Here is a 24,991-nt window from a genome sequence, read left to right on the forward strand (position 1 = left end):
TAATTAAGATCAGATTACTTCAGATTGCCTTCACTTACTTCTTATAGCACCTCCAACCCCTACTACCACTTTTGAGCTGCTTATTACATCACTGAACGGAACCCTTTTGAGTGGATAATGGCATGCCTATAGTACTATGGACCACACGAGCCTAAATGTTCGATAACAAATTATTGTGGTCTTTCTATCTGATTTTGAATAGCTGCAAATCTAAGGCGTTGTTAAAAATATTTAAATTTCTAAACTACTAAATTATGCTAAATTTAGTAGTTTATGCTGTAATTTAGTAATTTAGTAGTAAAAGTTATGCTAAATTTCCTTACAACCTTTCCTGTGCCCCGAACCCCTGTATCATATCACCACAAAATAAGAAAGGCCCCCTGGCCCCCCGGTCACAGCTATTGGATACAGTTTGACTTGGACGAAATATCACCACATAATGTTACTACGAGCCTGTGAATACAGAACTGTTTTGGCGATAGAAATGGGAAATTCTCCAAAATTTGGTTGACCCACAAAATTGCGTTTGAATAACAGAAATGGAATTTGCAAATACAAAGATAATTTTTATTTTTCGACAGTAAGTTCTATGCTTAAGTATGCATGAGAGTCAATATTTGGCTTCTGGTAGAATCAGAGCTTTGCCAAGACAAAGTGTTATTTTAGCCTATTTTCAAATTCTAATTAAACTTGATATACAGACTTTTGATTCCACTGTTTTGCATCGGAAGTTTTGATCACGTAAGTGAAAAAAGCGCCAAGAGTGGAGGAAGTTTCAATTGTGACCCAAGTTGTAATCTTCTTTCGTTTTTCGTTGACGATTTTTTACGTTGCCCTTAGTCAAATACATAGGCCCATATAGTAGTTTGCAGGAAGTTAAAGAGAATTTCATTGAGTAATGCCATATGCACGTGCTTTCAAAGAAGTTGCAGCGTATATCACCAAGCCGGGTTTGGACTCAGTAAAAAACCTTAGATACTAGACATGTGTTATTACCCTATATAATACAAGCATGAAATTTTCACAAATCGCTTCGGGCCCGTTTTTTGTAGCCTGCGCCCAGTCCACTGGAGAAATCAAGTTCTTGATGCTCATGCCTCCAGGTGGAAAAGTTGTAAGAGAAGCAGAACCAAACATTTCTCGTTCCCCGATCACGATGCCTCGTTTTCGCGTCTGTTTCATCCCTCTCTTTTTCTCTTTTAGTGGCAAATTTGTGTCTGCAGCTATATGGTTTTCCTGCGTTTCAACATTGCCCTGGGCTTCCATTTTGTGCACTCTGCCAGATTTAGATTCATTTATAATTGCAAGGATAGGTTTTCACCCAGTCATTTTTTAGCGAAGAAGAAATCAGTCATATTTATAGTCCTAGATAATAAACAAATGCCAACTGCTTCTTCTTTTATCTATAACAAAGTATGGCAGCATTCAAAGCTGTTGGGAATATTTTAAAATTTGGACAAAAAGGAGCGCTTAAATGCATTTCGAAAGTTGGAGGGGCACAAGCAGATGATGTCGTCAGTTTTGACGTCGCTTATTACAAATTTACTGGAAGTTTTTGTTGCAATTTGGGTGAAATTCTGCCACAATTTTTCGTGCAATTGCACGAAATTTTTCGATTAATATTATCCAGTGTGAGAGACATTTCCATTTAGCTCAGATTGTGAGGTGCAGATGAAACATTTGAATAAAAAATACACCATAGAATAAAACATAGAACAAGTATAAAAATGTCTGCATAGAGAAGAACTGAGTAGAAATTAAAAAATCTTGACGTAAACTGTGACGTGACAAGAGCAAGTAACGTCAGTTGATCAAGAGTCCAGCGAGGAGTGCAAGCAGCATCGGGTGATACGCCTTTGACCGATCCTGTCAAAAATTAAGAAAATTGTAAGCATCTGATGCGTAAGGCAGGGGCGTGTCTAATGGGGACTTAGGGGTTGTGTCAGCCCCAGTTTTTGATTACGCTTGTTTAACATTTAAGTTAATCTCTGTGTCCAAATGGTCCCTGTGTAGCCATAGCCTTTTTGTTCCCCGGGGTATCGTCAAAGTATTATCGTGTGGTTGTTTAGTAATTTTGTAAAGAAACGTAGCTTGTAAATCTATAATCTTTTAGTAGATATCAAAAGAAGTTTTACATGAGCTGATCTGTAAAATCACCAGTTAGTATACAAAATAAATAATCACTTTTTGGTTTAAAAGATCCTCTGACCGTAGTCAGAATGAGGATAAAATTTGTCTTTTTCAATCATATCATCGTTGTTAAAATTTACTTTTCATGACCCTCCGCCTCCTAGCTTGGAAGGCAAAAGTACCCCCACTGTCTGTAGGGACGTTGGAACCATCTTAAAAGCAGGGGATGTAACATAGTAATCGAGTGTGCCTCGACCAGAACCATTTTCTTACAGGAGGCGATCTTACAAATCAATCTTCTTTCGGGAGCTCTTCTAGTCGATGACCGATAATGGATAAGAAATAGGGTAGCGGGTTACCATGCAAATCAACGACAATAAAAAAGGAAATGCATGGAATGCAAACGCTTTTCAAGAGGTCAAAAGCAACATTTAAGATAAATTGTTCTGGGAATGTCCATTGCGCTAGCTCTTTCATAGATAGGCAACAAGGTGCTCTACCATGGAAGGGTGTTTTTGCATTCTAAAAATGGGAGCGGTGGCTATTTTTTTACAAGCTCTTAAATTCTAATTGTTTACAAACGAGGCAGGATCTATTTATTCGGAAAACAACTCAACTTACAGCAGTATGGTGGGCGTCCGCTTGTTTTGAGGTAGTACTTCCCTCTTGCTGCTCTGCTGACGTGATATCCCATAAGTGCAGTCCTCGCTTTTTTGCAGAAACCAAGGCGAAACGTCGTGTATCTAGAGCATTTGTACGAGCGATATTTGCAAGGTGGATTTACACTTTTAATGTACAGCTGCACAGCACGGAAATGACTGCATTTTGGTGGAATCTCTGCAAAACAAACGCATTTTTGAATATTAAGATAAGTACTCTAGGCAAGACTGTCGGTAGTAGCTGCATCACGATACCTAATAACTGCAAAATTGTGTTCTATTCTCTTAACAACAAGGAACCTAATGGAAAGCAAGTGAATAACCAACCCTCTTTTCTCCCAATTTGAATTCTTCGGACGAAATTGCTAGGAATTCATGGCAAAGAGAAAATAAATAGCTTTGAAAAAAGCAAACATTAAACAACATCCTCAGTATAAAACGTCAGAATAAGGGTCAGAAAGAACAAGATGGAAAATATATACCCAGTTGTGGATCGAAATAGGCCAAATAGAAAAAACATGACTGGGTATAGTTGTCCATTCATTACTGCATGCCTATAGAAAAGTCACCATAAAAAGTTGTAAAATGTTTGCTTTTTTCTAAACCATTTTCAAATTTTGTAAGAGCAAAATGAATTTTTTCACAAAAGCGTGCGACTTGTATTATATTAAGGCAGAAACAAGGTTACGTTAATCATGATAATGATAAAGTCATATTTCATTCTGGCTAGGGTGCTCCGAAGTAAAACGGGACCCCCCATTTTAACTCCGGTCAAATTTAACTTTCACGGACATCTAAGGGAAATTGCCAGTTCCCTGTAATTTCAGGGGTTAAGTAACAGCGGTTGGTTCTGAGCATTCGACAATTCTCAGTCATGATTATTTAGGGAGGGCGTGATTACTATGGAATTTTCTGCCTGGCTCTATTTGCATGCAATGCGTCATAACGTGCAATGTGTCATAATATGCAATAAGATTCATAAAATAAGCTAAAGCCCCGGCCAAACGAAAAAACATCGGTATAAAACATCATCCAACATTGTTGCATGAAACATGTTTTATTCGTTTGGCCACCACGTTTCACGATGTTTTACGATGTTTTACGATGTTTTATGGTGATTTGCAAAATTTGATTTCCATCAAACATTTCGTAAAACATCTCTTTTGTTCTCATGTTTGATCAACAATGTTGCTTTCTTTGGCCACTCCTCAAAACATTTGTTTTACTCACGCAAGCGAAGTAGGTTAAAATTCAGCCAATACAACGCAGTAACTGTAGGAAGCTGTGCGGCAGCGCTTGACCATAACAGATGTTTTAACATTTGTTTGATTCGTTTGGCCAGGTCATAAAACATCGTCCAACAACGTTGGTACAAAAATGTTTGACGAGGTTTTACGGATGTTTTATTTGTTTGGCCAGGCCTTAATACTATATGATTTCGCAAAAACTTGTTGCAGCCATTCCACGTAGCTCAAACATCAACAGGACGAATCAGGTACTTCAGCCATAATAATGTCATCCCCGTGTCCTGAAATTCCTCCCAGGGCAATTGCTAAAAGAAACTGTCAATTTGTCATGTTCATTATGAGCAAAAATATGACAGAATTGTATTACTCTTTCCCCCGCAACCAGGCTGAGCTCCTCCGCCATTAACGTAGAAATCGATGTCTCCCGATCTGCCTTTGACCCCAATAAAATACAGGAAACTTGTGTGAATAACATCAACAAATCGAGCATCGGTCGAATCAAGTCTGGCTTTCCTTGGCTGGCGAGCGAAAACAGGTCCAGCTGGATCGAGACCTAAGAAATAAAACCGTTATGATAGTTTATGAATAATTGAACTGAAGGGAGATTCGGACTTCTCAAGCAGATCAAGGGAAAATATTGCTTTTGGATGAAAGTCTAAATAGGCAATCTGCTATAGCAAGCACCATGCTACTGTTATACTGACAAAGTGCACAATACAAACACAATCATCAAAGTTATTTAGCATCCAAGAAAGCAAATGCACTTGGCCTTGTAGCACAAAGAGGCTCATGTAGAGGCTCATAAAGGGGTCCGTAATAAGATGTTGTGAAACTCATCTCCTAGCCTAGCACTGTTTTGTCTACAAGGCATATAGTCGTTCATACGACTGTTCTTCGGCCTATATATCGCTCGTCAAATTGTAATCTCATTGAAACTTACCATTTACTGATTCAGAATGCATGTGTTAGTATATATCTTGTTGATCTTAGGTAACGAGTTCTCATTCTTCCTGTGGCTATCTTAGATGAAGGAAACTCGTTACCATTACGTTACCTCGTTACCAATATGATCCTGCAGTTTTGTGATCTGTTGCTGTTGTTTGAAGTTATAATGACGTGCCACAAACCTGATATACGTGAAATGATATGTCCTTTCTCGCGGAGTCTTCTGCCTGCGAACCCAGCAATCTGAGCACCAAGACTGAAACCAATCAAATGGATCTTGCCAAAGCACAACCTCAAGTCCTTATGAAGACGCTGTATGAGGTAAGCTACTTGTGCTCCAACTAGCCGGGTGTTGCCCGCTGCCTGAAAGTAACCCCTTCCAGCGCCCTTAACCCAGTGCACAGTGATGACGTTGAAATCGCCAAGTTTTAAAAATTCGTCTTTCAATTGTCTCATCCATGCTGCTGAGGTGTAGGTTTCTGAAAGGCAAGGCAGGTGAAAATGCAAAATTCGAGGGTGTATGTATTTGACGAAGGGTTTTATTTATACTACCCCTTGACCAATACACAGTGTGACATTGACATCGCTATGTTCTCTGATTTTGATCTCCCACTTGACTCATCCAGAACCCTTTGGGAGGGGGGGGGGGTTACTCTGAAAAAAGCAATATTACGATAGAAAACAAAGCTTAATAAAAACGTTAGGAGTGCAGAACGAGGAAAGTTGAGCTCTGTTTCCTCCTTCCCGTTATTTCTTATTTTCCCACTAGTTACCAGGCCCCAACAATCTTTCCTCCTTCCATTCACTTCTACCATACTTAAAGCATGAGTGTCCTTGGAAGAGTGGAAAAATTAGAATATTTACACTGGCTGTCGAAATTATATTTCAATAACGTAAACAACTAACCAACCTTTCCATCCATGGATTATAAAGATGGTTTTTTTTCGAATTACTAAATTTGAGGCTCGGACGTTGAACATGTGCATCGTTTTTCCTTTGCGGTTTCTGCGAGTGAACAAGACAAACTTCGTTCCCATCTTACTTGGTCTCTGTGGTAGTCGATTCCAGATTTTGTTCCAAGGAGATCTGTTGTTAAAGCATCCATATGGCCGGTAGCAGATTGTTCTTTCTATTGATTCAATGTCAAAATGTCAGATATGTCAAATGGAAAATACCATATCTTACACGGGGGACTGAGACATCAGACATTCCTTTTTATCTAATGGTGGGAAATTTCTTTTTGATAACACCTCTGGAGATACCATTCTGGAAACAAGGTCGTATTGCCTTTTTTAATGCTATCCCTGCCATTTTTAACCTGGGGGTGTTTTCAGACTATGATATTAGCTTTTATCTGTAATTTTTATATATCGTTAATTAGCTCATTTTCTTTTAACTGTAATTTATTCATTTGATGGCAAAATTATGCATACATATATACATACATACAATCCGGTCAGTACATATCCCTAACATGGACTTATTCACTCATTTTGCTTAAGAACAAAAATTGACTCGTTAACCTTTTAGCGTACTTCATTCACTGATTCTTTAAGGCACTTGCATTTTCAGCTTTTACATACTTACTGACGACTTACTTTTCAAAAATCGGATGACGTTCTTTCCGGCTTTAGCTAAGCGTTCTCCAATTTTCTGCATCTCACTCTTCACTTTCTTTATTTTCTTACCAACTCTCTTGACAAATCTTTTGGCTTTTCTAAACAACCGTTTGAATACAGGTTTTGGATCTTTTCTGCGAGTACAAAATTGTTCAGTTATTAGACCTGGAAACGGCTAAAATCAAACAGGGGAGGACGTTATTGGGAGATACCCCCAAGGGACAAATTCCATGTCTGTTTTATGTCGAAAATTTAGACCCCGTTTACACTGTCCCGTGCAAGTTTGGAACCGTGACAAAACTGTCGCGGTTCGCCCTTGCGTTTACACTAGCACTGTGGAACCGTGACGATTTTGCTCTGCTATCCGGAACAGTTTTGACCCTGCTTTGAAAGCGAACGAATTTTGTACCGTCACGGTTCCGTTTTTGAACGGGACAGTGTAAACACCTATCTGAGACGATATTGTCACGGATTCACAAAGAGGTCTTTTGTATGGCTGTTTCAGGTTATCGAGGCTTTGATTGTGGCGTAACTACGTTGTCAAATTCTGAAGAAAAGACGACCACAGAAAAGGCTTGTAGTGTTTCCTGGTCCAAGCCTTGATTGGACTTTGCAGTTTTGTAGTCTAAAATAACACTGAAAATTAAAGCCACCATGTCTTTCGTCCAAGTAAAGTTTTAATCGGCCTTCCGCTCCATTTTAACTCACAATAAAAATTCGATTGTTGACTTCAGCGGCAAAATAAAAGCCTTGGTTGCCTAAATACAGCTTCTTCTAAACAATGTTCTACCATTAAATTAAGGTCGTACCGGTACAGTGTAAACGGAACGGCTAAACGGAACAATTTGGAACCGCGACAGTGTAAACACTTGCGAACCGTAACGGTACAAAATTGTCCCGGGACAGTGTAAACGGGGTCTTATATCATGCTTTCCCCAGGACTCTGTTTTTCTCTCCTGTAAATCGCTCTACCATCAAATATTTAGACCTTGATTATACAAGCTTGATCGTTGAACAATTTTGAGACTTAATTCTACCAATGTTGTACATGCTTATAACGGCTGCTGCTGCTGGCAATTAGATATACTTACTGAGCACCCTCCTCCTCTGCGATTTCGCTAAAATCAAAATGGCGGCCATCAGCTTCTGCCAACATGAGATCTTCTTCAAAGGATTCAACCGGGCCATTCACCTTTGCTTCGTCCTCTTGAAACGCATCATCTTCCTTTATGGCTGCAAGTATCCGCTCATCTTCACCTAGTTTACTGTCATGACTTTGTGTGCCTGGAACAAAAATTACATATACTAGACACACGAACAAAACTATATACCTCAAGACATATTCCGTGTATTCAACGATAGGTAACATCCGTCCATGCTTCACAACTGCCATTGCGAAACACGGGGCCTTTCATAATATTTTGAAAGCCAATAATGAATATAGAAGAAAGTCAAGGACGACTTGGTTCCTATAATTTTCTAGAGCTGCAGCTCAGCAAAATAACTTTTACATTGAATAAGAATTTTGCTTCCTCCAACCACAGCTTAAAGCTATGTGTCCGAAGACGAGAGATATTTTGAAAGCTTTTCAAACTCTACTTCCTGGTGCATTATTGGTCACGTCCAAATGCTGACTGTGGCCTGAATATAAGCATTTTTAGAACGATGCTGTTTATCAAATTGGTGAGTTGAGAATGATCAACTGTTCACCCAGGTATGCCGACCTAAAATGTTAGAAAGGGTTCTGTGCTGTAGACAATCTCTGGAAGCAAAACCTAGGACCCCACCAATAGGACAACCTATTAACTTGCATTTGAGATAAAGGTTCTCTGCTGTGTATAAGAAATCATTCGAAATTGCTCATTCATTTAAAATCAATAGCATTATATAGGTTTAGTTTACATTGCCAAGTAAGGAATTCGCACAACTGAACTTATGATTGCTTGTAAATCTCTTTCAATCTTAACAAGGTAGGTGCGCCCTCAGAGCCACCTCCACGACATCCCTTTCACCAGGCAACCCGTGCCTCTTTCCAGAACCAACTTACTGCCTCGCTCCCTCATGCGCCAATTGAAACTCGTGTTTTCACTCAAGAATTCGTCTTTCCTGGTTATACAAAAGTAAGCCGCTTTATACCGATAGGTTTTTATCTAAACAAGCTTCGCCTTAGGCCGGTGTTCAAAAGGAAAACACGATAATGAGACTAAGAACTGAATGAAGGCGATATTTGCTTTGAAATAAAAAGCGAGATTATCTATGTTATCAATAAATCGAATTTTTTAAATGCAAACGAAAATCATATATTATTCAGATATTGTATATACTCACAAACAGACAACGAAAAGACGTAGCCAAGCACCAAGCAGATAACCAGAGACCTCATGTTCTGAAATGTTCAAAGGGAGTTGTTACTATCGTGTCAGCTGATACCATATCATATAATATTTTCATTCTTTCATAAATAAAGTCATTTTATAGCATATAATCAAATTAGTCGAGATAGCATCATGCTCACTTCTTTATTCTTCCAATGCCCTTTCTGCAACACTGTTTCGTTGTTGCTGATCTTATTAAACGTAAATTATTATCTTTGATCATGGATAGGAGGGGTTCTATCAGGAACAAATCAATTTCAACAGTGTGGTCGGGGCACTTTTATATCCGTGTTTCTTTTGCGTCCCTGATTTCAATACATCGAGTTGCTATCATATCATAATCATGTCGATCAAAATCAACCCTTATTTGTAATTTATACAAGCGACATATTCATACAAGACGTATACCCGTTTTTTATAAGAAACCTCTTCATAAGAAACTCACTGGTAAAAGGCCAAAATAAATTAAGAAACTTCCAGTGGTAAATGCAAAATCACTCAGAAACTTTTCAATTTCTTATTCTTGTTTGAAATACGGAAGATAACCACTGGGTATGGTTTTACGCTGCTCATGATTGTGCTAGCTACATCCCCTTGCAGGATGTCGGTACCATGCATGATCAGACCAGTGGCGGATTTAAAGGGGGCAACTAGGGGCAGTTGCCCCTCCCTCGACGAGTTGAAGCAAGTCTGGCGCCTCTTTTTGGAAAGTCTGCGCCCCTTTTGAAGAATGAAAATCAGGTGAAAAAGTTTCTGAGACCGATTGGTTAATTTGCTTCAAGGATTACCTCAAAGTTATGTCGTTTATTCCGAAAATGGATCTGAAATTGTTGTATACAGCGTACTCTCATTATCAATATTTGAAAATTTTTCAGCGCCCTCGCTACCAACTGCCCCTCCTTCAAGTTTGCTCTGGATCCGCCCCTGGCTGAGACACAGGCATAACATATTTTATTATTTGGCTGCCTTTGCCAATTCAGAGACTGTGTTACATGAAATGCCCTAGAATTAAGAAACTTTCACCGGTGAAGCTTCAGCTAGGTTTCTTATAAAAAAAAACGTGTGCGGCTCGAATGGGCAGAGTCGTCAGATTCATACAAGACGTAGAACAAAAAGCTGTCTTGAGCAGTCATATAATCGTTCTTGAGGAAAACGATAGGCGTGAGTGTTTGACAAACTATCGATAAGAACTTCAATTTGTTTCCGATATTCAAAATCTCTTCAAATTTAAGAAGACTCGCAAATTCATTTTTGTCGAACTTTCCGTCCGATGGGTGGTATTTGAAAGACTTTCCACCTCTCCATTCTTTACTACTCATCTCAGCGTCTACCAAGAAATTCATTTTTTAGTTTAAAAAAATTTAATACTGGATTTCATAGCCCCCCTCCCCCTGGGGGATGTCCCATTTTGAAATATGAGAACATACCCTTAAACGTATAAATTTTCTAAAATCCCTGCCCCAAAATTTAGATCCAATTTGAAATGCATAATGCATAGGGGTTACTAAGGGAAACTACACAATAACCCCCAAATCTGATTGATAATTGGGCGGGAATGGACAGGAAAAGCCTCTTTCCCCCACAAATTGCGGACGCACCAGTCCTACCTAATGGCATCAAAATGCCTAAAAGATGCCTAAAAGGTATGAGAGGTTTTAACGATGCCGTAAAAGAACCTCAACACGAAAAGCTATACCAAAAAAGGCATTTCCACATTAAGAGACAAAATGAGGGGGGGGGGAGGGCTGGAAAATGAACAACATATTAGTATCGAGGCTTCACCAAGCAAGGTAAGAATTGGTAAGACCCACGCTACGCCAAAATCTTGAAAACACCAAGGGAATGAAAAAGCCACGAAACACACCTTACCCTAGTTCACAAATCAAATCCACAGGAGGCCGAAAGACTCACCGCATTGCCCATAAACTAGTAGAGCAGATACAAGAAAAACGCGAGAAATCGTAGCACTAGAGACCAACATAAATAACAAATGATAAAAATCTCAAGCGAATTAGTTAAAGCTCAAAAGGCTCTCGTGAAATTAGCTCTGATTAGATTTCATATAATCATCATCAAACTACTACCATTTAAAATCGAGAAAATTTTTACTAGCTTTTTCACTTACGCTTTTAGTTATCATGTGCAGTAGTGTGCCCTTCATTTGGTTTTGGCCCGCTCCTTGAAGCCTTTTCACTCTCTAGGCAGCTCTTTGATTATCCTGATACGGCGGCGAATTTCAAAATTCGAGAATAACACATAAATTGCTCTACAGCGAATTAATTTGCAATTTGCAGCGAATTAGTCATCTTGGGACGCTTTAAATAGCAAATTCCGCACATATTTCAAAACTGAAACCGATAATTCTGCACTTTTCAGAAAAAAGGTACCCCTACGTCCCCGTACCTTCAAACATTTTAAGGTACCTCCCCCCCCTCCGAGTTTACAGCGAATGAATTTGCAATTGGGGATCATCTTGGGACGCTTCAAATAGCAATGAAACTTTTATTTAATCATCGTGAGAAAAATCCAATTATTTCATCTAGACCATCAATCATATCATCAATCATTAAAAAATATATACAAGAGACTTGACAAAAACTTCGGTATAAACAACCATAGAACGTTGGCGTTACCTGGGTTTTTTCGTGTCCAGAGAGAAATTTACCACCTCTGACCTGTAGCTCTTGCTCAGCGTTTGGCAAGAAATTACACGCAAATGTATTTAAAGAGCACGGAAACAATAAGTTGCATTGTTGTTGCTATGTGTTGTACACCCCCAGGTATCACTTGTTTATTTTATCGTTTTAAATCTCATTTGAATGGAGCATCATTTGCATAAAAAAGAAAATATAGGAAATCCTTTTCAATTCTAATTGAGAAGCTAGTTATAGGAAATTCTTTTCAATTCTAATTGATAAGGAAAATTCCCCAATGAACATGCTGCGAGTAATAGGCCAAGTTCTATGAAAGAGTAGGAAAAAGGGTTTCGAACCGACAAGATTTTCGAAACTGACCGAATTCAATGATGTTTTAAGCAGGCACCGCAGAGCAGGGGGGCTGGCTGGGCTTTAGCCCCCTCCCCCCCCACTTTTTGCAAAAAATACCCAAATTTCAAATTTGCTGAGTCATTATGATACCTTCTCTAATCTGATTGGCTGCCAAGCAAACTGCACACACGATGTTGTAAGTGCTCTTTGTTCCGCCGTTTCTAAATAGGGGAATTTCATTCTCTCTCTTTTCTCTTGCTTTCTACAAAAGATTTCAAAACTTCTTCCCCAATTTCTACCTTTCAAATGCCACAAAGGTTTTTCAAATGCCTTTCGCTTTCGACAAAGAATGTCTGATCACATGAAAACAAACTTATCACATGGAAACAGCATTTACCACGACTCAATGCCTTTAAGAGTGGAAAAAGTATTGTTTAATGAGAAATATTGAAAGAAGCAGATTTGTAAAAACAAAAACCAGCTTCAATAAGATTACAAAAACAATGAATATCCTCGGTTTTGTGTTTGGCACAGTTCGTTGAGTCCTTTTAATCAGAAATGATATTATTTACAGCGTTGGCAATAGAAAACTTGGGCAGGCATGGGCTTAAACACCCTAGCCCAGTAGGGTTGAGCCAAAAAATGTAAAAGGGGCATAGAGCTTTCTCTATATTATATACAAAATGAGCGTTTCAGTTGTTTCGTTTGCACTGCACGGCTCCTCAATACCATGTTTTCTAGGGATAAATCCTTTTCCAACCTCTATCTGTTACTTGAGTAGAAAAATCTTGAAAATGAAGAATTTAAAACAGTAATATTTGCCAGCATTTTTGAGTTTTCAGTTATCAAAAGGCCTATCGAAGTCACACATGAATGCAAATGTCAAAAGACAATATCGGTTCAATCAAAGATTTGATCCTGGCAGATTTAGATTTGATATTCTAGAATCACCCAGAAAAAATAGGAAAGAGCAGCCCCCCTTCGGAAAGTAGAAGGGGGCTGAGCCCCCTGGCCCCGCCCTGCCCCCAGGCCCGTCTCCTAAGCCTATGCGGGCAGGCCCTAGATCCCGACTGCTGCTTGCACTTATTTGATTAAAAGAAAATGTAATTCAATCACCAGAAGAATAAAAATCAATATCAGCAAAATAGAAACTCTCAGAGAATAATAATTGATATTAACTGCTTATCACAGTCAGCATGATCATACAATATTTTTTAAGTTTTATATTAATCACTGTGAATTGTTGTGTGCGCTAGAGTTAACAACTGTTAAGCAAGAACCGTGTGATCAAGAAGCTGTCTCTTGCAGTACAATCAACATTCGTCGTGTCCGGTACTTCTTGACAAATTGATTTGGTTATTTTTTGAATTCAACCAAACATCAGTGCATGCATAGTATCTGAAGAAGGAGAAAGCATTATTAGGAATGGCTGAGGCGGTGCAGTAATTCACCGAAAAATAGAAACAGAAAACTTATTCCGTTCCACTTATTCTAAAATGGGGGGGGGGCATGTACGGTAAGAAGCGAAACTGACTCATGATCACAAGATAAACACAACAAAACACAATAAACAGAAGCAATATGAATTAACATCGTAATGTTCTATTGATTAGCGTCCAGTCCCATTACAAGAAGTGACAAAAATTTCTGATGCTGTTTTACCTGTGAATCTGTGTCCAATGTATTTGTTTTGATTGTTTACCGCACTTTTGGAATATAAAAGTTCATTTCAGTGCCAGTAAACTCTCTCAATACCCTTTAATTCTGATATCGTTTCTATCTGAGACAAAAGCGTGATCCACGCTACATCTTTATGCACCTTCAAGATTTGCTAAAGGACCAGCTGAAGATCTTTCTGAAACGTACCTTTCACTACTTTCAAATTTTTCCACCACAACTTTTCTCAGGTTCCACTTCTGAAATGGGTCAGCGTGCCATATCTCAAGAAACGAAGGAACTCCAACATCCTTTATCCCAGCAACAAATGACTCAGTTGTCCCTCGGCCCATCTTTCTCCTGTCATAAAATCGAAATTAGACTGACATTTTCGAATGGTTTTTCACTGGATGATAAAAGAAGGTTGTTGCAAAGCGGGATCGGATGGGTAATTTTCAGATGGGGGTGCCGATTACATGCTTAAAGCAGTTATGGACTATATATTCTTAAAAAACTGAGCCATGAAAGATTTTGTTACTAAAAGGACTACGAGGGCCCACACAAGAGGAAAACTCAACTTGGGGTGAGCTTTACTTTCTCTTTTAAAGAGCATTTAGAGATGAATTACTGGTAGACAAATGTTTTTAATTTATTCTATTTCCAAAGCAGGTCGGGAGCTGGCACATAGTGTTGATGTGGATTTGGAAATGTTGCCTTCTTCCGAGAAAAGAATTTTGCAAAAAATGTATAATCATTCACTAAAAAGAGTTTTGTTAGGTGAAATCTTTGGTCTTAGGTCCCAAATAATATAACTCTTGGAATCATATGTGTTCTTATAATTTTGTGTTCTTATATATATTTGAGGCTCAAATTTCTTAAGTTTGGACTGAAGGCGACGACAGAAACGTTGGTTTTGGAAATTCCTTATAATTTCCGATACATAAACACAGGAATAACAAGGACAGCCATGTCTGCTTGGAATTCAATGCTCCCTGATGAATTACAAAATAGGCTTAGAGCCATGTACTGATTCATATTTATCTTGACTTTTATAGCATACTTCACAACATCTTAGAAAAATCCCTTAATTTCAGGTATAATTGTTCTTGGCATTGACAGTATTACCTCTCAAAGGAAACCTTTTCAGAAACTCCTTTGCTCCCTGTAAGTTTTACTCGTATGACTCCTCCGAGCAGGTCGCCCAACATTGCCGTTCCTGTCTTGAACGTCACTTTATAGTTAGGGACTACAATTAAAAATATTCGAACAATCAGCAAAGTGTGATACAAACATTTTCCACTGTGGCTCCATTTTAACTAACTTACATTTAATAACAATGTTATATTTGATTAGGCCGAAGTTGACTAAGAGAAGACTCTAAGATATGGCCGAAGTTGACTAAGATATGGCAGCATGTTCGGAGATGGTTGACAAAAATGAGTCACATTCTCAGGAAGAAATAAGTATCAGTCTCTGCTACAATTAACGAAAGCTTTCGATACTACTTACCCAAAAAAGAAGTATCGCTAGCCGTTTTCAGGTAGAAATTTCCGGAGGAAAGGCTTTTTAGCTTGATGGAGTCATACCCGAAGCTAGGGCAACCATGAGAGGGGCACTGCGTACATGCCCCCTTTGTGAATTCCGAGTACGAAGCGCATGGGTAGCCTTTAACTGCATCACCGGTAGCAATCGATTCAATGAATAACATGTATGATCGCTGGTGGCTACAGCTGAAAATTTTTGAAACCCCTGAAATGTATAAATGTTTAAAGAAACATAAATTCCTGGCATAAAGTGAAATTCAGAAGTTTTTAGTTAAGAATTCTTTTCAATTTGTGTGGGGTGGATCGTAACGTTGGCCACAATAGTGGTGATACAATTTAGTGTATCGGGAAGAAATTATGAATATTTTTAGAAGCAAGAAAAATGGTTGAATTATTATCGAATACTTCAACGCCATTATTACTTCTCTCACTTCAATTTTGACCTCTCCCCAACCCAACTACCTTATTTTATGCTAAGACTCGTAACACGATGAGCTTTTAAAGAAATTGGGAAACGAGGATTAATATCTTGTTCACATCGATTGTTTTTCCTTGTTCACATATGTTTATCATATGTTTATCACTTGATCTTATACTTCATAGAATATATCAGTTAAAAACCCTCCGTGCAATGATGCAGAAGAGAACTGCTTCTAATTGTCTTTCGATCCTTTAATCTCTTTCGATCCTTTAGACTATTCAGGAAACTTTGGTTTATTGAAACTGTTTAGCAGACAAGCTATTAAAAAATAGTACCATCGTCAAGGTCCAGACAACCAGGCTGTCTTCCTCCTCCGTTTACGTAAAAGTCGATGTGACCAGCTGGCGTTGCCATGCCAATGCCAGTTGCTACGGCTACCTTTTGTGTATTGGTGTGTATTACATCAACGAATTCCGCATCAGACTTATCGATGCGGACTTCAATGTCTTCGTGCTCAAACAGAGGTGCTGCCGGATCCAACGCTGAAATATTTCAATAACTATTTAAAAGGTGGAGATTTTAAAAAAACAAAAAAAATTTACGTCTGATTCATTTAAAAAAACGTAGCGATAGTGCTTAAATGTTAGAGAGCTTATCTTTCGGAGGGAGCAACAAATCGAGTCGTGGCAGGAGATAACTAGCAGAGGAAGTTAGAATCGGCCCAAGGCATTGAAAACATGGTCCAAGCCAAGCGAATTTATCTTTTTTCCTTTTTATTAATCTTTATTCTCCCCTGTCTTCCTTCTCTCTCTTTCATAATTTTACTGCTTTCTACCTTTCTTCCAACACTTTCTCCTCCACGACCCTACCCCAGCATTCTTCCCTAGGACACTCTTTCAAACAATCTTCACAAAAATAGGATTAATCACTTTATCTTCCCGGAAGGCAAAAAGATATCTTCATAATGGCAAAAACGCTAGACAGGATTTGTACCTGTTAGATCAAACTATTGCAATTGCACTGTCTATATCGCGATTCTTACCGGTAATTCGCCCAAGTTTATGACCCATTTTCCTTAAATAGGTCCCTGTATAACCTGCAACTTGTCCCCCAAGGCTGTATCCAACCACGTGCACCTTTGAGAAAGGGAGACCAGTCTCGCTGTGTAACATCTCAATGAGATATCCAATCTGTGCGCCCACCAACCGACAGTTGGCTGCTGCTTGATGATATGACGCATAGGAGCCCTCCTTCCAAGCGACGACGATCACGTTGAAATCACCTCTCTGCAGCAAAGCGCTTGTCATTGGCTTGTTCAGCGGTGAATCAATGCTTCCTAGAAAAGAAGAAAATTTTCAGTTAAATTCTAACTCTTCCTAAACGTACTAGAACCCAATATTCCCCTTGCGGATACCCGTTACTCCTCAAATGAAAGAAATTTTTCATTCATTGTCACTTTTGCAGCGTGGGAGCCACCACCAAATACGGAATTGTTTAAATCATACCTGGCTTGCATTATCACCGTCAAACCCATTATAACTTGTGGTTAGAATCAATGGCCTTAGAAGTATATGGTCCTGGTTAGCGAAATGTGGGCCGTAAAAATCCGATTATATATGCTTATATTGTACATATATTGATATCTCTTATTGAGCTTTTTAAGCTTGAAACTTCCATTGACTGGTCGATTACCTGACTGATCAAAGTGATTGGTTGATGTGTCTGGGTGATTGGCTGTGATCATTGGCTGTGATTATTGGCTGTGATTATTGGCTGTGATTATTGTCTGTGATCATTGGCTGTGATTATTGGCTGTGATTATTGGCTGTGATTATTGGCTGTGATTATTGGCTGTGATTATTGGCTGTGATTATTGGCTGTGATTATTGGCTGTGATTATTGGCTGTGATTATTGACCGACTGACCAAATCGAGGAGAGCACTCCCACAAAGCTGCTATCTAAACATTTTTAAAGAAATGATACCTGTATATCCGTGTGAAATGAATACTGTGCTTTTTGTTCCAACAAAGTCTGAAGATTTTATGCTTGCTCGCTTTAAAGGATTTAATTGCTGGCCTATGCCTTGCGACGCCCTCGTGAACAAATGAAATTGTGTTCCAACGCTGCTTGGAGATTGTGGTAGTAACATCCAAGACTTGTGGAATGGTGGATCCTTGGTGAAATTGCCAAAAGGAGGAAAACTGACATGGTCTGCTAACGAGAAATGAAAAGGATTCCTTATAAGAAATGCTACTTTTGGAAGAAACGAAGTGAAAATTCAGATTAATTGTTGGAAAAGACAGCAACTCAAGTCAAGACAACAATTTTCCTTTCAAGGAAATAGAATATGGTGTAAAAATTTTGTAATTATAAATAAATGAATTTATTGCAAAAGATAACGAGTTGATGCTGCATAGAGCGAGTATTCCGACAAGGCTACGCGCAAATAAGTGGATGGAAGAAGAGAAATAATTGAAAGATATATACAAAATTGATGAAATTTTACAAACCAGCAGCAGCATAAGATCCAATGATGACAAATGCCAGGCAAGAGTAAATTGATTTCATCAGCATTTTTTCAACCAAGAAGAGCATTTTTCCGACGAAGAAGGATCAACCAAAACTTGATCTGCAAAACAACTGAACAAGGCACTATTTAAAAAGCTGCAGAACAAAAGAGATTGACACAGTTTATTGAGTAAACAAACTGTTTAGCTTTTCAGACTCGTTCGATCGCAAGTAATCTTTCATAACATTTAGAAGCGACTTACGTAACTTATCTTTAACACCTATTTCAAGCAGTATCGGTTTGCACATATCAAGAGGGTGTTGCATAGCTGCAATAAAAAAGCAAAATGGCGGTGATTTACACAAGTTTGCACCATGAAAAAATGGGTTAACATTGTTATAGTCATAAAAGATACTTTTGTGAAGCAGTTTCTCACGTGTTTGCCAACATTCTTGTTCAAGTTTTGTTTGTTTTTGTACACGAGAATTGGGCGGCTGACAAAACAACATGTTTGTTTTTATCTCAACCTGGCAAATCATAGTTGGCAGTTTTAATTGCATTCAAGGTGTCATGTTCTAGGTTTTACAATAAGAGTGGAATCTCAACATAAAACCATCAACATCACCGATAAATGAATTAAATATGTAAACGATCCTAAATATCATAAAGCGACAGCGATTTAACGGTATCGAGAAATAGCATATCCAGTAATTGCGCTGAGTCTTATTGTTACGCAAGGGAAAGGCGGGAGAAGCTTGGGGCCTATGAAACGAAAGGAGAAAATGCTTTAAACAGGTTCTATCGAGAGCTTGAATCTGGCAACAAAACATTGTTTTAGATGCTTCGTTTGTGTATGCCATATGCAAGGGATGATAATAAACATAGCTAAACTATGAAAATATACCATTCGCCGGGTAACGATTGCTCCATGGAAACTGACTTCAAAATAGCTGTCTGTATTCGTTTAAAAGCTAATAGAGCAAAACAATTGCAGAGGTAGTTTGACTAATAGAATATCTTTTGGGATTCTTGGTATTCTACACCAACGTCTTAAAAATTTACTTTATGGATCTCTTTAAAGAAAACGGTTTCATATATATATATATATATATATATATATATATATCAAATACATAGCAATCTAGTAAACTGGCGATCTTCTATAATATGAGATTAGTAGTGTATAAATAAAAGTTGAATTGGATCACATCTTGCGTGCTTAAATGGCATTTTTTCATAGAAAAACTAGTTAAGTTAAGTTGCACTGCTGGAAGAAAGCTAGTAAGAACTTTAGCCCGTTCGTCTAGAAAAGGCCAGTCATCGGTCTTAAACATTTAGCTTAACAAAACGCTAACTGGTGGAAGCTTAACAAAACGCTACATGATTTTCGACAAGACCCCTAGCATTGTTTTGAAACAGTTTCAGTTGTTTCCCCATTAATATTACAAAGAATTCCCAACTGGCGAGTTTCACGCTCTTCAACATCATATAATTAACTGCAGACCTTTTATAAAGAAAACGTTTTAACATTTAAACATTCATTTTTCAGTCAATAGTCTGCGATCTTTCCTTTCCATATCTTGGAAATATTATATCTTTAGGAGAAGAAGCATATTTCTTCATAATTCTAGGATTACATGTTCCAGCTAGCTTCTTTGCTGATACGAGAGAACTGAGTGACCCAACAGTCGAAGTTCTTTGATCAATAGAATACGACGAGCTGTATATAGACAATGCTGTCCCGTGTGTATTTGGCAGGGTTGGCCACGATGACGTCATGCTTGATGAGTCTCTGTTTGACCTAGCAAACTGATCAATTGTTGCCTGTCTAGTGAAAAAGTGCTTCGTGTTTTGGTCAGGCACGAAAAGCATCACTCGAATTTTGTTGCCATAGAACCACAGAAGCAAAGACAAGCTTGTTATAATGCTCACAGCACAAATAACTTGGTTCTTTTCGATGACGTCAACACTGAGAAAGAGCGGAATAGAGAACATCCATAGAATGCAATACGTAAATGTGCCGAATGCGATGTATCGAGCCTCGTTAAATGCAGTTGGTAACTTACGAGCTCGAAAAGCCATAAAGGCACAAGCAATCGATATCGTTATGTTGTAACTTTGCGAGATTACGAGCAAGTTCCCAGCACTCTCGCAACAATGCCATATAAAAGACATTTCGAGACGATTTATAGTTCTTACGACTTTCAGTTTGTTTCTTTGCAGCCACAAGACTATAAAAAGGATTTGCAAGAACAGTATTATAAAAACAACAAGCGACTGGTATTTGTTGTGCAACATTTTCGACTGTTCCGTTGTCTTTTTGTTAAATATTCTGTAAAGCCTGTGGGTTTTTACAAAGGTGATCGCCAAAACGATCGTGGGACAGATTGCTAGCCAAACTGGCTGAATTGTACAGTTGATTCGGGAGGGCTTTATCACATAAGAGGCTGGGTACCAGAAGGAGGCAAACAGCATGACCAGTTGAATAAGTGATAGCTCTCTATTAGATGATTTTACAACAGGAGTGTTCCAGTTCTTTATGTAGATTAGAAAAACAAAAACAACCGAGAGAAGTGTTACTGAAGCAATGAAGAGAAATGCCTCCAGCATCATGTTGCTTGCCGAGAAAGTAATTTCCTTGAGCTGAAGGCATTCAGTGTTGTTTGCATTGGAAATCTTAGAATCTGGGCAAGGCACGCATGACGTCACATTACCACCTGTGCTAATCGTATCGACTTTGCATTCAACACACGACCAACAACAAGAAACATCGCCTGGGATTTTAAACATTCCAGGAAGACAAGGCGTGCTGCATTTGGAGCTCACAAACGTCTGGTTCCCAGCCCACGATATTCTATCAACTTTTATCTCGACTTTCCCAATTTCTCCATCCCACTGCCCAATATCAACAAAATCGAGTCCTCTGTTTTGAGAGAGATTTTGTATATTTGTAAAAGTATATGATGCAAATTCGGGATCCCCTTCGTCGTCGAAACCAATCTTCAAATCACTTTCCGAATCTCTGTATTTCACACCTTTGATTTCATTGTAAAATTCTTCTGGAGTCATAACTGACAATATTTCAAGCACTGTACCATTCGATATTCTTGCGATTTCATGCAAGGCCAAGGACACTGCATAAACAGCACTGATCACGTGGGAATACTTACTCCTAGGTAAATTCTTTCCTTCTCTTGACATTGTGCAATTAATGGTCGAGTTTCCAAGATATTCATTTGAACATGCTGGCAATGCTGACCAATAAGCCTGCAGCCATGGGTTGCTAGAACTTTCATTTGAAGGAACAAGATTGTCTAGGTACTCTTCAAATGCTGTTACGTTACTCAGAGTGGGCTTCAGACCAATAAATCCATTAACAATATGCCCAAGCTCGAGTAGGTCAACATTATTACCTAGAGTTTCACAACCAAGCCAGGTGATGCCTCGCAGCCCCATTTTCCATGCCTCCTCAATGATCATTTTTGCTGCGTTTATCTGACACCACAACACAACAACATTAGCATTCTTGCTAATTCCTTTACGAATTTTATCAACGATCTCATTCAACCTCTCTCTGTTTAGTGATCTTTTAAAAATCTTTGACTCTGCAATGCACATACCTTCACTCCTCAATTCCTTTTCCAACTGATAAAACCCAAGCCTTCCATAGTCATCGTCTGACGCGAAAATATTAACATATGTCCACTCAAACTTTTTCAAAAGTGCCACAATTGCCTTTGCTTGGTAAATATCAGAAGGCAGCGTCCTAAGGAAGTTTGGGTATTTATCTTTATTACTCAGCGCAACGCTCGTCGAAGAGTAACTTATCTGAGGCATGCCATCTACACTCAATACATTTGACACTGACGTCGATATACTTGACGATGCTCCCCCAACAACGGCCACTATTCGGTTTCTCGCCTCCAAACAGCCACATTTCTGGCCGGTATCAAGTTCACCAGTACTATTGTCGAGAAAACTCAAGTCCAACCTGAAATCCAAGACGTTTTTCAAAGCGATTTCCTCCTCGTTGCAGCTGTTTCGCACATCATATCCAATACGCATTCCAGGTAGAATCTCGCTGTTATTGTTTATTTGTCCAATCGCAAAGATGAACGCTTCAACCCAAGTTATGGCCACGTCGTTTCGAACAAATGTCGACTTTTTAGAGCTATAATAATTTAAAGGAAACAATCCTGCAATAATCACCTCACCATCCAGGTCTTGCATCGATAAATTGGTACTGCATTCATCTGCTAGGCCATAGAATGGAATCAGTGACAATAGTGCCAAAATTACGAGCATCGTGACTCGGCGATAATCATACAGCTTCCTGTTACCTTACGTAAAATTCGCAGCCTAACTGCTCGATTGAGTCCATGCAGCTCTAAATACCAGCATTTAAAAAAAAGAGTTCGATCTATCAATATTGCATTTATCTTCAACCAGCCTAGCGGCCACTCAGCCTAGGTTCTGTTCTATTTTAGCCGTCAACAGAAAATAAATTGGTCAACAATAAAGTGTCTTGCTGTTTTCATGACATTTGTATACATGATTCTGCAAACTAAATGTCATCCGCAGGGCTATATGATAACAATAAGTTTTTTCTAGCGCCACTGTCAAGTGCAAACAATACCAAGCCATCGTAAATATTTTACCCCACTTCTTTACTTTTGCCTTGTTTATATTATTCGTGCATGTTGTTTATCCGTGCAAACAGACATTGGCATTTCTAGAAAAGACTGAGTGAAAAATTGGCACAGAGGTCGCCATAATGATGAGGACCGTTCAAAAAACTTTCAAAAATTTGTACCAGTGCAGCAGAACAGTGCGCTTGGCATTAACATTGCTATTAAAAAGCAATCAGAACTGCCAGGAAGAGCGACAAAAATTCGATGCACGCATTTTAACATCATTTGGCAGTTGATGATGCTAAATGAACTTTTTTTGAAATCATAATTTGGATGTTGTTATTGCTGCGTAAGCCGCATTAGCCTTTCCCTTCATTTCATATATCCATTTATGAAGTTATGGCCTTCTATATATTTCATAGGTGTTTCTAGGATAGCAATTCACTTGTCAATGAGATTGCACATGGCCATTTGATGGTAGATATGGGTCACCGGCCTCTAGGAAAGAAGGGTGTAAATACGATATAATATGATGGTTATGTTTATGTAGCCTACATTGCAGACACGACGGAGGAGGAATTAAATCACAAAGCGACAAAAAGTAGAACTGTATAATCTACTTTTCTCATTGTGTTTGTTTTTCGTTCTTTCTTCTCCGTAGAATCTGCAGCCACAGTGCATATGAAAAGAGGATTGAGGGATACGCCTCCTCACAGTTCTCGACAGGATATATTCTTTATTCCGTCTAAATCAAATAAAAATTTTTGGGGAGGGGCAATATTTTGGCAAATCATATTTTGTGTATGACATGTCTGATGTGATAACCATAGAAATAGTAGAGCTAGAATGCGCGCTCTATTGTTCGCCTATTGTTTTCTGCGTAATACCAATGGGCAGCAAAGATGGTAGCAACATGTTGGCAAAAAGCTTTTGTGGCGTACGTTGTACACAAATAAGAAGTTATGGACTTACCGATTCTGCGTGGTGATATGAGGAGAAAAATTTCATGAAAACTTTCCAGCGCCAAAATAGAAGAAGGTAAGGGACGTTTTTACTTTTTCCTTACGCCACAGCGAGTCGTTTTACGGTTTTTCTTCGTATTTTGTTTGGACTCCTTTCTTCACCAAATTTCCTTCCCTAGGGCACCTTAGTAATTAATTATGGATTTATTCAATTTCAAGTTCATTATCATTAGACAACCTTCAACCATTATAAATGGGTATGCGATATTATTTTTGAGTAGTATTTAATAAATTCCTCAAGTTTTTGGCCTAGCAGAAACGCGGAAGTTACTGGTAAACAAAATTGTCAACAACAGCGTGATTCAGTGTCTAGAAAGTCTTGTTGAAACTTGATGCATTCGAGACTAATAACAAAATTGGCTTAAATTACCTTGAAATCAAATCCCAGCCGTTAGGTCTCTGACAAAATTTCGAAGTTTTGAATCAACTTTTTCCAGTTCAAATTAATATATGTAAACAGCGTTGTTGTTTTCAGGTCTCTTTGTATGCTGTCCAAGTTTGCTTTTTGAGTTAAGCATATCAAAGATATTGTTCATCAGAAGGACGAAGTCGCTGCTTGCTTTGCTGTCCTTAAATTCTTGCAACCCCAGATTTCTCAAAAAAGTTATTGCAGATGCCACAGAATGGCTTAAAGTCTGTGCTGCAACACTGATAGTATGTCATTTTTTGTGTTCTATAGAGTGCAAGAACATACTACCAAGATATTATTTGTCCAGCTGGGGTACAAAAGATCTTGATGGTGGAAAAGGCATTTCTTGCAAGCTTCAGCATGTGGCAGGTATCAAGAATTACAAAGATATTTTCACTGGGGTATGGATATGGAAATATGGAAATAATGTGCAAAGGTTTTTTATATCACATCCAAGTTTCTCAGCCATGCTAACATTCTTAAGAGCACAATCAAAGATGACTGCATGAACTTTAGCTTCCCTTCTAGCAAGGAGGTCAATTGCTTCACTTATGAGCTGTTTCAATATTTTTGCATTTAGGGTTATTTGTTAAAAAGTACCCAATAGGGACATACCATGGTATTTATTCAGGTCAGTAGTTTTTTGCAACCACCCCCCCCCCCCCCACCCCTGCTTATTATAATCCAGTATAAAAAAACAGAATAGGAATGGAAATGTTACCCCATCTATGGATTTCCTCATAAACTCATTAAATAAAGAGATATATGGTTCCACATATTTAAGTACGTATTTACTGAAATACATAAGAATACGTTCATGTCCCCCCTTCCACCAA

General features: G+C 38.6%; 2 protein-coding genes across 6 annotated transcripts; both read right to left on the reverse strand.

Moving 5' to 3' along the window:
* Nucleotides 1-1,717: 1,717 nt before the first annotated feature.
* LOC135694442 (pancreatic lipase-related protein 3) lies at nt 1,718-11,708 on the reverse strand. Its single transcript, XM_065213189.2, has 9 exons — nt 11,609-11,708; nt 8,929-8,986; nt 7,692-7,884; nt 6,580-6,734; nt 5,892-6,110; nt 5,164-5,460; nt 4,404-4,589; nt 2,752-2,967; nt 1,718-1,866 (listed from the first exon to the last, which is right to left on the reverse strand). Coding segments are annotated over exons 2-9 (1,323 nt in total). The 5' UTR covers nt 8,984-8,986; nt 11,609-11,708; the 3' UTR covers nt 1,718-1,864.
* Nucleotides 11,709-13,107: 1,399 nt separating this feature from the next.
* Nucleotides 13,108-23,452, reverse strand: LOC135695097 (pancreatic lipase-related protein 2). Of its 5 annotated transcripts, none has more exons than XM_065214058.2 (8): nt 18,095-18,243; nt 17,568-17,795; nt 16,626-16,919; nt 15,919-16,125; nt 15,128-15,367; nt 14,744-14,864; nt 13,829-13,978; nt 13,108-13,360 (listed from the first exon to the last, which is right to left on the reverse strand). In XM_065214058.2, the coding sequence occupies exons 1-8, from the start codon at nt 18,177-18,179 to the stop codon at nt 13,276-13,278; spliced, it is 1,410 nt and encodes a 469-aa protein (XP_065070130.2). In that variant the 5' UTR covers nt 18,180-18,243; the 3' UTR covers nt 13,108-13,275. The 5 variants fall into 5 exon arrangements, 2 of the variants coding, with proteins under 2 accessions (XP_065070130.2, XP_065070129.2); XM_065214057.2 differs by having other exon boundaries at nt 17,568-17,798; nt 18,095-18,241; XR_010517229.2 differs by lacking the exons at nt 13,108-13,360; nt 13,829-13,978; nt 14,744-14,864; ... (1 more) ...; nt 15,919-16,125; nt 16,626-16,919 and adding an exon at nt 18,530-23,452 and having other exon boundaries at nt 17,658-17,798; nt 18,095-18,224.
* Nucleotides 23,453-24,991: the final 1,539 nt, after the last annotated feature.

Source organism: Rhopilema esculentum, chromosome 8 (genome assembly GCF_057945365.1).
Source record: "Rhopilema esculentum isolate cy_ngs chromosome 8, ASM5794536v1, whole genome shotgun sequence".
Lineage (NCBI taxonomy): Eukaryota > Metazoa > Cnidaria > Scyphozoa > Rhizostomeae > Rhizostomatidae > Rhopilema > Rhopilema esculentum.

What these genes read in the sequence shown, in the direction of transcription:
- LOC135694442 (XM_065213189.2), bottom strand. Translation starts at nt 8,983, where the DNA reads ATGAGGTCTCTGGTTATCTGCTTGGTGCTTGGCTACGTCTTTTCGTTG. An exon ending in GCAGAGGAGGAGGGTGCTCA is followed by an intron (nt 6,735 to 7,691) that starts GTAAGTATATCT and finishes TTGTACTCGCAG; the next exon opens with AAAAGATCCAAAACCTGTAT. An exon ending in TATCATTTCACGTATATCAG is followed by an intron (nt 4,590 to 5,163) that starts GTTTGTGGCACG and finishes TTTATTTCTTAG; the next exon opens with GTCTCGATCCAGCTGGACCT.
- LOC135695097 (XM_065214057.2), bottom strand. Translation starts at nt 18,179, where the DNA reads ATGCTCTTCTTGGTTGAAAAAATGCTGATGAAATCAATTTACTCTTGC. An exon ending in TAAACTTGGGCGAATTACCG is followed by an intron (nt 16,126 to 16,625) that starts GTAAGAATCGCG and finishes GAAATATTTCAG; the next exon opens with CGTTGGATCCGGCAGCACCT. An exon ending in TAGCGATACTTCTTTTTTGG is followed by an intron (nt 14,865 to 15,127) that starts GTAAGTAGTATC and finishes TTTTAATTGTAG; the next exon opens with TCCCTAACTATAAAGTGACG.